The sequence below is a fragment of the Ciconia boyciana genome, chromosome 2 (genome assembly GCF_034638445.1).
Source record: "Ciconia boyciana chromosome 2, ASM3463844v1, whole genome shotgun sequence".
Classification (NCBI taxonomy): Eukaryota; Metazoa; Chordata; class Aves; order Ciconiiformes; family Ciconiidae; genus Ciconia; species Ciconia boyciana.
In genome coordinates this window covers 61,994,559-62,008,659 of record NC_132935.1, presented here as the reverse complement: position 1 = coordinate 62,008,659, position 14,101 = coordinate 61,994,559, and the positions used below count along the sequence as shown (strand labels likewise).

Sequence of the window (14,101 nt, the reverse complement as noted above, 5' to 3'; positions counted from 1 at the left end):
TTTACATGATTGAACGCTGATCAATTAAAGAAATTATTTCTGTACACTATATTGTCACTAAAATATTCCTAGAAACTATGTTAGAGGACAGCTGCCAAGTTAGAGACCAAATGTTTTTTCTAAGTTTGTCAAGAGCCTTATTATCTTAAACTGCTTTGCTAAAGATGTGCAAGTTTTCCTACATAATTGAAAGGTGATTTGTAAACTCTAACTAATAAAGTGCACTAGCATAGTCCTTACCTAAGGAAAGGCTCTCATTCAAATCACAGAGAGAAAGCGAAACATTCTGGAAAAACTTTGTTCCTCCCTTTCTATTAACAAAAGATTCAAACAGATAAGTTAGCAGGTATGTTACAAACAAAACAAAGCTAAAACCCAAATACAGATTACAAAAATATCTGAAGCATATTTTGGTACATTTTATTTCTGTAACATATGAAATGCAGAACTGAGGCTTAATAACAGAGTATACTTTTATTCTAGCCAGGCAAGCTTGTTCAAAGCAAATCCCTTAATAGTAAACTGAGAGAAAAAAAATTTATACCAAGGTGACAACCAAAGTTAGACTCCTGTTCTATCCTGACCACTTGGTTTACATCAAGGAAGGTTAGGGATGGTAGTGTCACTGACTAATATTAGTTTTTGTGACTATCTACTCTTTATGGTCATATATATACATCAATTCCTCCTATGTTCAGCTCACTTCTTATCCACCATGAAATATTATTTATATAAGGACATAGGAGATATATTAGTTTTAGAATATTTAAGGTTTCACAGAGTGCATTTTGACAGCTATTTCACAATCTAACATGGGCAGCATCACCTATGTTTTTATATAATTGTGAAATATCAACACTACTTTGCTCTCATATTTCAGAAAATGGACTGTTCTCTTAAGTTAGTTGCTGAGCTACTAAGAAATACACAATTCAAGCAGCAACACTGTGACTGCCACCTAAATTTGAGATAGAAAGACTTTTTAATATTGTTTTAAACAAAATAATTTAATGTGTGACAGTTGTGCCACTAATTGTTCTTTATACACAGCTATGTTTTACAAGAAAAACAGACATTATGGATAAATCAGTCTATTTTAACTATTGTTCACTTGTTGTTTTTATGGAAATAGAAAGACTACAGCCACTAAGTATTAAGATGATGAGTTCAACCAAAATTTGATCTATCAAAACACCAAACCTCCCCTTTTTTCTACCTCTTTCTTCTTCAGCCATTTTTTATCTTCCAAAAGATATATGTTAAGGATATATTAAGGAGAACCTTGAGTGTATAGAAGTCAACTATGGCGATTGTGGAACACCTATTGAATGCCTCTGGGCCAGGATCAGAGGGGTCGTCTCCAAGGGGGATCTTACAGCAGGCATCTGCTACTGACCTGCAAACCAAGACGATGAGGCCAACGAAGCAATATTTGGGTCATTTAAGCAAGCTTTGGATCAACAGAGCCTGATTCTTATGGATGACTTCAACCACCCAGATATTTGTTGGAAGAACAATACAGCAGCTCACATGATGTTCAACATCAAGTTCCTGCAATGCATAGAGGACTGCTTCCTCATACAAATGTTAGATGTGCCAACCAGGAATGAGGCACTGCTGGACTTGCTACTCACAAACCAAGAAAACCTGCTTTGTAATATCTCGATTAGTGACAGCCTTGGCTGTAGTGATCGCAATATTGTGGAGTTTGGGATCCTGCTGAGCACACTGAAGGTTAGCTCTAAGACAAAGGTTTTAGATTTTAGAAGAGGAAACTTCAGCTCGCTCAGAGCTCAGATGGGAGGGATTCTGTGGGGAACTTCAAGGATAAAGGAGCTAGCGAGTGCTGGCAGTTTTTCAAGAACGCTCTCCTGGAAGCACAAAACCAGTTCATCCCCTTTAAAGGTAAGGAAAGTAGGTGGAGCAAGAGACCCCCTTGGCTTAACTGCGAGCTTCTGAGTCTGCTCAAAACCAAAAGAGAAGCATACCAGAGATGGAAAAGCAGATGAATACCCTGAGAGGGTATTCAGAGAGAACTACAAGGGCATTGCCAGGGTGTGCAGAGATGCAGTTAGAAAAGCAAAAGCTCAACTCAAATTGAAATTGGCCAGAGATGTCAAAAACTACAAGAAAGGGTTCTTTAGGTATGTAAACAACAAGCAGTAACAGAAGGAAAATATTGGCCTGCTGTTAAACAGGAGAGGTGAATTAGTCACTAAAAATGCTGAAAAGGCAGAGGTTCTCAACACTTTCTTCACCTCTGACTTTACCAGCACTGTTGGGCCCCAGGCCTTGGGAACAAAAATCCAGGTTGATGCAACACAGACCCACCATCAGTGAAGGAAGAGTTGGTATGTGAACTATTACAGGAGCTTGACCCCTACAAATCAATGGGCCCTGACAATATTCACCCGAGGGTGTTAAGAGAGATGGCTGACATCGTTGTGAGGCCACTCTCCATAATCTTTGAGAAGTCGTGGAGATCGGGGGATATCCCAGAAGACTGGAAGAAGGCTTATGTCACCCCCATCTACAAGAAGGGCTTAAAGGAGGATCCAGGAAATTATAGGCCCATCAGTCTTACTTCAGTCCCTGGGAAAGTTATGGAACGAATCCACCTGGGGCCTATCACAAGTCAAATGAAGCACGTGATTGGGAAAAGCCAGCACGGATTCACCAAGGGCAAATCGTGCTTGACAAACCTGATCGCCTTCTATGACAAAGTAACCTGCTTGGTTGATATGGGGCGAGCGGTGGACATTGCCTACCTGGATTTCTGCAAGGCTTTCGATATGGTTTCTCTCAGCCTCCTCCTAGAGAAACTGATGTGTTACGGTCTAGACAAGTGGTCTGTGAGGTGGGTGGGGAACTGTCTGACAGGCCACACCCAGATGGTGGTGCTAAACAGCTCCTTTTCAAACTGGCAACCTGTCACAAGGTCCCCCAGGGATCGATATTGGGCCCAATGCTGTTTAATATCTTCATAAGTGATCTGGATGATGGGATCAAGTGTATCCTGATGAAGTTTGATGATGATACCAAACTGAGTGGGGAAGTGGACACCTCAGAAGGGAGAGCCACCCTGCAGGAAGACCTGGATAGGCTGGAAGAGTGGGCTAACAAGAACCTTATGAAGTTCAACAAGGACAAGTGTAAGGTCTTGCACCTGGGAAAACATAATCCAGGAGTGTAGCACAGGCTGGGATCTACTGGGCTGGGGAGCAGCTCTGTGGAAAAGGACCTGGGGGACCTGGTGGACAACAAGCTCAAGATGAGTGAACAGTGTGCTGCTGCAGCAAAGAAAGCCAACAGGACGCTGGGCTGCATCAACAAGGGCATCGCCAGCAGAGATAAAGATGTCATTATCCCACTCTACTCAGCGCTTGTCAGGCCACACCTGGAATAATGTGTTCTGTTTTGGTCCCTGCTATGCAAAAAAGATGTGGACAGGCTGGAGGGGGTCCAGAGAAGGGCCACAAAGATGGTCAAAGGACTGGGAAGCCTCCCGTATGAGGAAACGCTGAGAGACCTGGGTTTGTTCAGCCTTGTGAAAAGGCAGCTTAGGGGAGACCTTATCGCCATGTTCCAGTATCTAAAGGGTGGCTACGAAGAAGATGGAGACTCCCTTTTTACAAGGAGTCACATGGAAAAGACAAGGGGTAATAGGTACAAGTTAATCCTGGGGAGATTCTGACTGGACACAAGAGGAAAATTATTCACAATGAGAACAATCAGCCATTGGAATAATCTCCTCAGGGAAGTGGTGTATTCCCCAACATTGGATACTTTTAAGATTCAGGTGGACAGGGTGCTGGGCCATCTTGTCTAGCCTGTGCTTTTGCCAAGAAAGGTTGGCCCAGATGATCCTTGAGGTTCCTTCCAACCTGGTATTCTATGATTCTATGATTCTATGATTTTATGATTCTATGATTCTATGATTCTATGATTCTATGATTCTATGATTCTATGATAAAAGGGCTTGTTAACCTTCCATGAGACAAAGCCAGGAAGTTTTGTGAACCTTACATTTGTTGACTATTGTAAACTCTATTAATTCATTTGGCAAATCACTACTTGCAAAGGACACAGTAATATTCAACCTAAACTCTTTAAATAACTTATTCTGTAATTAATGTCATAAGTCACTTAATTGCAATGTTTCTATCTTTGGTAGAGTAGTTGTGACTATTTTTCAGGCTTTTTGTTTCCCTATGTTATATTTTGTGTGTATGTGTTACAGTGAAGTTTATTCAAAATATTTTCTAAGCTTGAATATGATGAGCTTTTTCAGAGATTTTCTTTATATTTCTATATAACCTCAAATCAAATCTGACTTTCTTCAATGGCCTTTCTTAAAAGGGTTTACCTCTAGATTTAATCTTTGTGCCAGGAACCTATAATTATTCACGAGTCATATTAGTATTCACATTAGATTAAAAATTCAAGTAAGCAATTGGAAACTTTTTGGGGAGCATAAGACATCACTAGGGGAATGGCAACAGTGGAAGTAAGTCAAGCAACCTGCAATATGTTCTCTTATGTTTTTTAAGATAAAACAATACAACAAATATGAAAATCTTTTCCCACAATGTGATGCAAATATACTTCAACAACATCAGAAATGAAAAGTGTTGGGGTTTTGGTTTTGTTCTTGGTATTACAAAAAAACCCCAACAATACTGACACAAAACAAAACCAGCACCCCAGCTATTCCAAAAACATTTAGTTCTGAAGAAGGCAATCTCAAGAATAATAACTTAATCAGACAGTCTGGCAGCTTAATACATAAACACAGCTATTATAGTAGAATAAAGAAAAAACAACAACCCAAAGCCCAGCCTTCTCACTCAGCAGGCTGAGTGGTGTCACTCCTGACAATAATTATACGGTGCTCTGCTACATACAGCACATAATTTTGTGTTTAGTTGATATTTGTAAACTACAAAAAAGCCAACCCAGCAGCCATAGTTTTGAGTCATACATTTTAATCATTGTTTACTGCAAGCATTTGCAGCTCATATTAATTTTAAAGAACGGCATAAGCACTACATTCCTAGTCATCAAACTTTTAATTAAAAAAAAAAAAAACAACAAAAAACCCAAAAAGACTCAGTAAAGTAATGTTATGTATGCATAATTTCAACCCCCCCCCAGCCCCAAAGTGCTCAGCGTTTGATGATGACCTCCAGCATATGAAAGAATATCACTCTGGAGCTTATATAGCGGAAACTCAGAAGGATCCAAGCCAATGCTAACTGAAAACTCAAGAAGCACAGCTAATTTTGCAAGCCACACAAGGCTGTCTGCTGCCCACTGTGTGAGAGTCTTTATTAAGCCAACACAATATCACAGTCCAAGCGAGTTAAAAATTTGACTGTTCACACTGGAAATTATACCTTTATGAAATATTCCCGTAGATTTTTCTCAATGTGCCCAAACAGTTGCTTACATATTACAAATGAGTATTTCTCAACACTACTAGGAAAATCATTGCTACATTCTGATGAGACTTCCAGATATCTCTTATTTAAAAAAGAACAAAACCCCCTAAAACAAAGCTGTAGATTAACTTCCTGATAGTGCTGTGAATGTTTAAGAAAGATCTTTAGCTTTTGAAACAGAATGAAAACGATGAGAAAGTTAATGTATGTTATAGGTAGTTCCTTCTCAAAAGAATTACATTTGAACCTCAAATTGTATCAAATTTCAGAACATATGACAAGTGTTACATAAAGATGTGTTGACAAATATATCATCTTATGATAACAAGATCTGTAGGGGTTTATTCTTGGGTCATGAAGAACACCTAGTCTTTGACTGTTCTGAAAACTGCACATTTTATAAACTGATGTCATTTGCAACACAGGTCAGACAGACTATGGAGGCCATGTTATATTTTGACTACAGTAAGTACGAATGTCTTGAAGCTATGCAAGTATGCTTTCCTTCATAACTTAATTTCCTACAGATTACAGGACAAAAAACATTCAACTTGTTTTTCCAATCAGAAACTCTGAAACCAAAAAGCTCAGGAGAAGAGTTAGTTCTTGCCTATGTATTCATCAAAAGAAAAGAGAGCGAAAAAAATGGTGATAGATTTGACCATTTAAATTATTTGAAAGCACTTGACCTGTATAGTGAGTATTTCCGTATGTAATCTATTTCTTTTTACATCTCAAATAAGTCTCTTCAGCATTACTTTCCTAATGGCTAAAGTGACGGAGGTTTGAAGATGACCTGCTGTAAGAAAAGAGCAAAACTGAAAGGGAGACCACAACTTAATCGTTCACTGAAGAAAGGTTACAGGCTGGCATAGTATATATTTCTTGTTTTTTCTCAGTCATCACAGTATCTCTAAAAATCATGCTGGTAGTTGATTTATAAGCTACAGCCAAACTTCTGATCAAATGCTTTTCATGGAGTATCAGTATAAGAAAAAGTCTGTTTTATTTATTCAATTAATTTGCTTTCAAGTAACTCCACTGCAGTAGAGATAATTTAAAAATAAGCATGTACTGTTTTGTGATTCAAAAATATGACCAATAGCTCTAGGAATTAGCATTTTTTATACCTGAAATATTATTACAATTACTACTGGTAAAGTAAGAGATCTTCTGTGCTTGAATACTCACATTGAATATGATTTGACAGACAGGAAAGATTACCATAGAACCGAGGCTGGAGAAATGCACTGAAGTAGGGGCTACAATATTTGCTTTTCAGTTTCATAGCTGGAACAGCAGATTGCTAATCTGAGTAAAGCAAAGCAGGAACCCAGCCCATGGTCTCCTGATGGGGATTCTCATCACTGAGCTATTACAAGGTGACAGGAATTTCAGGGTCTAATACTTTTGTAAGGAACTGGTATTGTTTAAGAGCATGAGTAGCTCCTAATTGAAAATAATTAAGAACAAAATTCCAGTGAAAAACTTCTTTACAGATATGTTTGTGAAGATAAAACTCTTATTTGACTAATTATTTGGGTCTGATTGACAGGAATATACTATACAACAGCACACTATGTCTAGCATGATCCTGTCTGAGGCTGATATTAACAGATTACATTTGATTAGCAGTATTATTTATCTGAAATGCTGTATTTAATCATATCTGCCTCTAGCCCTGGGAACAGTTCATAACATTTTTTGGTTTGTAGTGCTAATTTCCACCCTTGTCCGTCCCTCCAGTTTTCTAAAGGACGTAGTCTTGGATAACAGTTTTGCCTGAAAGTCAAATTCTTGCTTTCTTTGCTTTCTGCACTTCTGAGATTCATTTTTTTTTCTAATTTTGACATGAATAATTTCTCAGTACTTTTAGCTATGAACTGTTATAATAAAATGCAACATTGTGAAGAAACTGGTTATTATAACTCCCATTATAAATTCAGGGTGAAAGTCCCTTCATCAGTCCTTGCTTCAATTCACATAGAGAAACCATAGTTTTCACATTAGTGGCTACCCTAATTAGAGGGTAGTAAGAGCAAGGAAAATAAAACAGGATACAAAAGAAAAGCAAAGGATTCCTCTCAAATAGAGAGCTGGACAAAATGCGAGAAAGACAGTTATTCTAGGATGCTGTTTCATAAAAAATAAATTGGAACCTAATAATAATACTAGAAACCTACAATACCATGTGAAAAACGGCATAGATAATATTGCTTTGTATTTTGCTTACCTTCCATACTAGATTTCCATATTAGGAAACTATTTGTTAGCAACCTTATGCAGTGACACAACTAACACTGTGGGGTTGTAGCTCGTATTGATATGCAATGTAGCACTGAATCTGTTTAATATGTCCAAATGTCAGTTTGGTATCTATTTTTCCCTTCATCCTTTTGGAAGCATAATTGGAAGGTACTAGAAAAAGATTGTAGGTTTTCCTTTCAAAGTCTTTCAACTTTTTCCACTTTGCAAGTGCAAACATTCGACCTGAATTATTTAGATGACTGCCTGTGTTATAAATTAGAAATGCCAAAGCAAAGTAAGGATATCAAGCTATGAATATGACAGTAGCGTTGAAATTATCTAGCTGGATGTAAAATTTGGATGTCAGATCTTTCTCTACAGAAGGTAAGGGCTGTTATGAAAATGAATATTCCTTGCTGGAAACAATGTATAGAACAGTTCTAATTTATTGTTCACGTATGCCTTGAAGCACCACTTAACTCTAACCTTCCTTTTTAGTGTGAGCTCTGATTTGACTACAAAATTCATATAGGCCATGTGCAAGCTCAACCAATTCCTGACTAGCCATGGGAAAATACTGATTGATGAACAACTTTTTTACTTCTATTCTACTATTTATCCCAGGTTCTCTTTCTCAGCAAAAATTTCCATCAGCCCAAGTTTCATGCCACTACTTTATGTTCTATATATAGGCCCCTCTTGCACTATCCATTGTTCATCAAGTAGAGCAAGACTTCTGAATCTTATGTCAGAGAAGTGCCATTAGTAGCAATGAGACCTCAGTTAGTCCTATATTGTATCAATCATCTACTACATTCCTAGAGAATAGGTTTCTGTTCTCCAAATATCTGCAGTCCTATTGTTCCAAGAGGACAAGTGGATTTTGCAATGGTTGTGAAGCATAAGACTCAGGAAATTAGATTTTTGGAAAATACTCTTTTTGAATTCTCACTTCAAGAAAGATAACCCTGCTTGAAATATGGCCCTGCTGAACTCATTGATTTCAGAAGACCAGGATTTTAACCTGTGTTTTAACAACTGACATTTTGCCACTAGCCTGTCTCTTTTCTCAGGCTGATTCCTGAACAAAAATGTTCTTTACCAGAATGCATACATTCCTTCCATGTAGGAGAAAAATGGAGGTCCTTTTTGTATTGTACATTTACATTTAAATTGTTGCTATGGAATATGGGGAACACATTACTATTTAACTTTTTTCTCTTATTAAAAACTCATACTATCAATATTCAGTTATTGTGCTTCCTTCACTATTAGCACAGCAGTACAGTGAGTTAATTAGTCATTTTAATAAAATATGACTGTTCCTAAAAGATAATTATTAAGCAGAAAATTACAGCTTATCAGCAAAGTATTAGCTTTTCCTCCGGAAGATTTTTTTAAAAATTGATTTGTCTCTATAAAAGATTATTAGATTACTTTAATTTTCTCATGTTTTTCCTTTATTTATGCTAAAATTGGACAACTATAATTTTTCCAATCTACCCTTTATGGTTTATTAAGAATCTTTAATAGAAATAACATTTTTACTCATTAGTTATGTATGCTCAATGAATGCTGATGTGAACATGTGGCTCCAGCTTTACGAATCCAACAGGACTTACTTACATTACCAGTTCAATGCATGTATTGTGGACATTTTTCATCTTTTTAATTTCCTGAAGCAAAGCTTACATTGGGCACTAGATCAATCTTCACTTATTCTGATGAAAATTGTCTAGAATTAGGAAGGATCAGCACGTTAATAATGTAAATTTAAATTCCCATGAAAATATTGCTGAGTGTTTTCCTTTCTCATCACTTATGTTTACACAGTTCTTTACGTGTGTATTTTTTAAAAGTGAGGTAGAGAAAAAAAAACTTTGACAATACATGAAGACTAAGCAGAATGGTCGCTGTAGCCACATCCATTTTTCCGTCATTTGTTTTATCATTAACCTTGCACTTAGACTAAGAACTGCAGATTAACTAAGTTAATGTCAATTTTATGCTTGTGTGAAGCTAGAAACCATTACCAAGTAATAAAATGTACATACTGTTGTTCACAGCCAACTTTTTTCCTCCCTATATTCCTTAGATTCTGCTATATTCAGAGTCTGGGGGGGAGAGGGGCAAGAGAAGGAGTAAGCTAAAATATAAACCAGAGATAATAATTATATCAAGTACCTGCCCTTGCATACTTACTTTAATTTTAAGAAAAAAGTTTTAGAATTTTAGTACCATTATTTTAATAATATTCCTCTCTTTTTTTCCTTTTTTTTTTTTCTTCTTTTTTTCATTATTTTCTGTGCTCTACATTTTCAACAAGGACATCCGTATCCACTTACTGACAAACAATGGTACAAACAAAACACAAGAACATTTTGTTATAGAAAGCAAACTAAGATATAAAATGCAAAATGTTGCCAGTTCAGTTGGATTTAGGAAGTGGTTATATTTGCCAAACAGGTTTGCCATAAAGCTAGGCTTATAAAGTCTTCCATCCCTAATCTCATTACTAATTAGGTCAGAGTGACAGAAGAAAACTGACTACAATACAGAAGTTATACAGTGTTCTGTCTTGCATATTTTGTGATAATAGCAAGGGATTCAACACCATTAAAACACAGTTTACTACTGTTTTAAAGATATTTAAAAACTGTGATGAAATCAAATAATTTTAAATGGGCAAAATGTGGCTCATTCCTCTCTGCCATATAAATGTCAAACGTGGCTATTGGCCATGTCCCAGGATTAGTACAGATTCTCCCGGTATACATTTGATTTTTGTAACAATATAAATGAGATGCACATGTTAAACTGTCCTTATTTTACTTCTTTACTTCCTCAAGAGAAAAATAAGTCTACCTAATGCATCAATAGTTTAAATGTAATCTTATGTACCTAGCAACAGGTTGTCATGATGAAAAAATTTACAAAATTTTACTGATACTAAAATAAATTCTAAGCTTACAGAATGCTTCAGTTTATTGCCATCTAAATTTTACAGCACACTTTTCTTATGGAAATTATTATAAAAAACTAAAGCAGTAATGAAAACTAGTCTTTCCTGAGATACATTTTTTTTTTTTAAAAAAGGATATTATGTTATGTCTTATTAACTCTAAACACAAGAAAGTGGCTAATTTGCTTAGCAGCAAATATTAAGTAAGTCTAGAAACCATTCACAAACTGAAAGGAAGAAATTTTTTACAGATAGTGCCTCATGACCGCATGAGAACAGATGGTAGGTGCATACAGATGCTGCTGAAGGCAGATGACTACTGCTCCGTTTCAGGTCTTGAGGTAAACAATAATCAAATTACTGGCAATGGATTGTCATTGTAATGAGAGTAAACAGTAGAATAAAACTGAAGCATCATAATTTTCAGGAGCAGATGCATGCTCTAATCAAACTAAACAATACTAATTATTATATGTAAATTTTGATAGCGTGAAGATACGACAAAGTATAAACTGAATTGGTAGGATAGCAGATACAAGAAATATTTCCTCCCCTTGACAAGCAGACAGCCAAAGATGCCATATGCTATAAAAAGGACACAAAAATGCATACCTCAAAAAAGACCCACACAAAGTATGACTATAATAAAGTCATAGTCTAACAGTTATGATTACATATATAGCAAAATATAGACTTTTGTTAAAAAGAACAGAAATATAAATATCTGCTACGAAAAAAAAGTAGAAAGTTAAATGAATAACATGGAGTAATATATAAGATCACATCATTCTGGTGATCTATTACTCAGCAAATAAATCAGAAAGGCTAACAGAGATATTTTACACACAGTATTTACTGAAAATACAATCGTACTTGAAGATTTTCCTCTCCTTTTTTTTTTTTTACCTTTCCTTTGTCAGCTAAAACTCTAGATAAAAATATTAGTCCAATATTGATATACATATTAGTGCTATAAGCATAATGGACAAGAGAAGGACATTCTTTTGTCTATGCTTGTTGCTTTGAATGTTTCTTCTGTCGTATTTTCTCCTTTAGTTTGCCACACTTTGACTGACAGGAATGATTGGAATAAAAATGTAGCTAAGTATTACATCAATCTGCTATCAGTGCTCAATTCCCATTTCACAACGTCCATACTTCTGAAAAATGAGTACTATGTCATTCAGCTCTTCATTTTAGATATCTCAGTAATAGCTCCTCATATTAATTTTGAATGACAGCCTCTAATGAAGGGCAACTCCATTAAAATGGAATGATAAATGTGTTTACATATGAAATTCATTTAATCATTTTGCAGATGGAACATTTAGTCTTGGACCACAGGGAAAAATGATACAGTAAGCATCCATGATTTGGACAGCTGCAGAAATGATGTGTGTTTCTTTTGACTGCAAGGTAATTGTTTTGTTCAGAACACAAACTCCAGGATGCTGCTTTTTCCCCCTTGAGAGACAAATTCACTTTGGCAAGCACCAAGAATCTATATTGACCATAGAAAAGTCTATGCAATGAAATTGTATATCTAGCCTCTTGTTCCAGCTCTAGTCCAGACACATATCCATCTTGTCCTTTTCCTCAATGCTAGAGACAGATATCTTCCTTCCTGACTGTAACAGAAACAGTATTAGCCCTAATCCTATTATACGGTACCAGGTATCAGTTTTTAAGTTTCAGAGTTTCTTATAAAAAAAGGGAATTTTTATTTCACTCTCACATATTGTGGAAATAATGGAGTCACCTCTTTCACATTATCAAAGAATTTATAGCACTGGACTTTGAAGCCCGACTATAATTCATGCTTTCAGTATTTTTAATGAACAACAGTTGTCATAACCAATACCAGTGAGAAAAAAAATTATGAAAATGATTTATATAAAAGTTAAGTGATCTTGAATAAATAAAATATGACATTAAATGAAGAAATAAGTAGATGGAAAACCACAGAAAACAGGAAAATAAAAAAATACCTTTAGTTCGAGATTACAACTAACAAGGTTTAAGGAAGTTCCTGGGCTAAGACAAAAATGCATTTCTTTGACTAAATCAATGGTATTATGCTTGCTTAAACTAGATATTAATTTAGACATTTCTTTTACTCTCTTCCAATCTTTCAGAATCCTCTTTAAAACTTAGCTTTGCTTTATTATCATAGAACTGTTGCAAATACACAGATAGCCGGTATCTCAGAAGCAAACTGTGCTTGTTCCCTCAGACAATATTTTACTGCTCATTTGTTCATCAGCAGTTAGCTCCCTCTCAGAAATTTACCATATATTGTATTTAGGATGGGGACTGTTGTTGAATGCACACATGTAAAGTTCCAACAAAAGAGGTTGCCTGAAGAAGTTGTGGAGTCTCTTGCTGGAAACATTCAAAGCATTGACTGGTTAAGGCTCTGAGCAACCACATTGATCCCTAAAGTTAACTCTGCTCAAAGCATAAGGTTGGGCAAGATATCCTTTTCTTAGGTCCTTTCCAACCTAAATTATTCTGTGATTCCAAAATGCTACTGAAACTTGCCAGGAATATTTAGGTCTGACTAAAACACAAAACATTTTTCAGTTTTTCCTTCTACTGAAAAAGTAATGATTGTTAAGCACTTTGAAATGTTTGGAAAACATAACATCGTGATTGATTTTTATTACCAAATATTTTTATTAGAAATAAGACATGATGCTAGATTCTACAACAGAGAATCTTAGGTACATTTAGGTACACTGACTATTTTCCAGTGTGTTATTAAGCATAGCAAGTTCACATAGTTTACATTTAATATACTGAAGAAATATACTGGATTGATAATAAAAAAAAAAAAAAAGAAATGTGGATGATTAATCATTTGCAGCTTAGTTACTGCTAAAGATTTTAGCTTAAGTATGATGTTGTTTGTAGACCGAGGATCAAAAACTATCACATTTGAGCCAAGATTTGTATAAGTTGCAATTAATTTGGTTTGAAAAGTCCTGAAAACATAATTTCATTATCTAAAATCTACATGAGTTCCAGAACTTCATTTATCTTCCTTATTAATTTCTGAAGGAGAGAGGCTTTAAATTTCACAGAATCACAGAATCACAGAATCATATAGGTTGGAAAAGACCTTTAAGATCAACAAGTCCAACTGTAAACCTAACTGTAAAACAAGTCCACCACTACACCATGTCCCTAAGCACCTCATCCACACCTTTTTTAAATAGCTCCAAGGATGGTGACTCAACCACTTCCCTGGGCAGCCTGTTCCAATGCTTGATAACCCTTTTGGGGAAGTAAAATTTCCTAATATCCAGTCTAAACCTCCCCTGGCGCAACTTGAGGCCATTTCCTCTCGTCCTATCACTTGTTATCTGGGAGAAAAGACTGACCCCCACCTCTCTACAACCTCCTTTCAGGTAGTTGTAGAGAGCAATAAGGTCTCCCTTGGGACTCTTTT

At 35.9% G+C, this 14,101-nt stretch overlaps 1 protein-coding gene across 1 annotated transcript in view; it reads right to left on the bottom strand.

Moving 5' to 3' along the window:
* Positions 1-14,101, bottom strand: part of CCDC102B (coiled-coil domain containing 102B) — a 175,506-nt gene that overhangs the window by 37,267 nt on the left and 124,138 nt on the right. Inside the window, exon 5 of the mRNA XM_072851316.1 lies at positions 13,681-13,689. Coding sequence (XP_072707417.1) covers positions 13,681-13,689 — 9 coding nt within the window. The remainder of the gene's footprint in view (positions 1-13,680; positions 13,690-14,101) is intronic.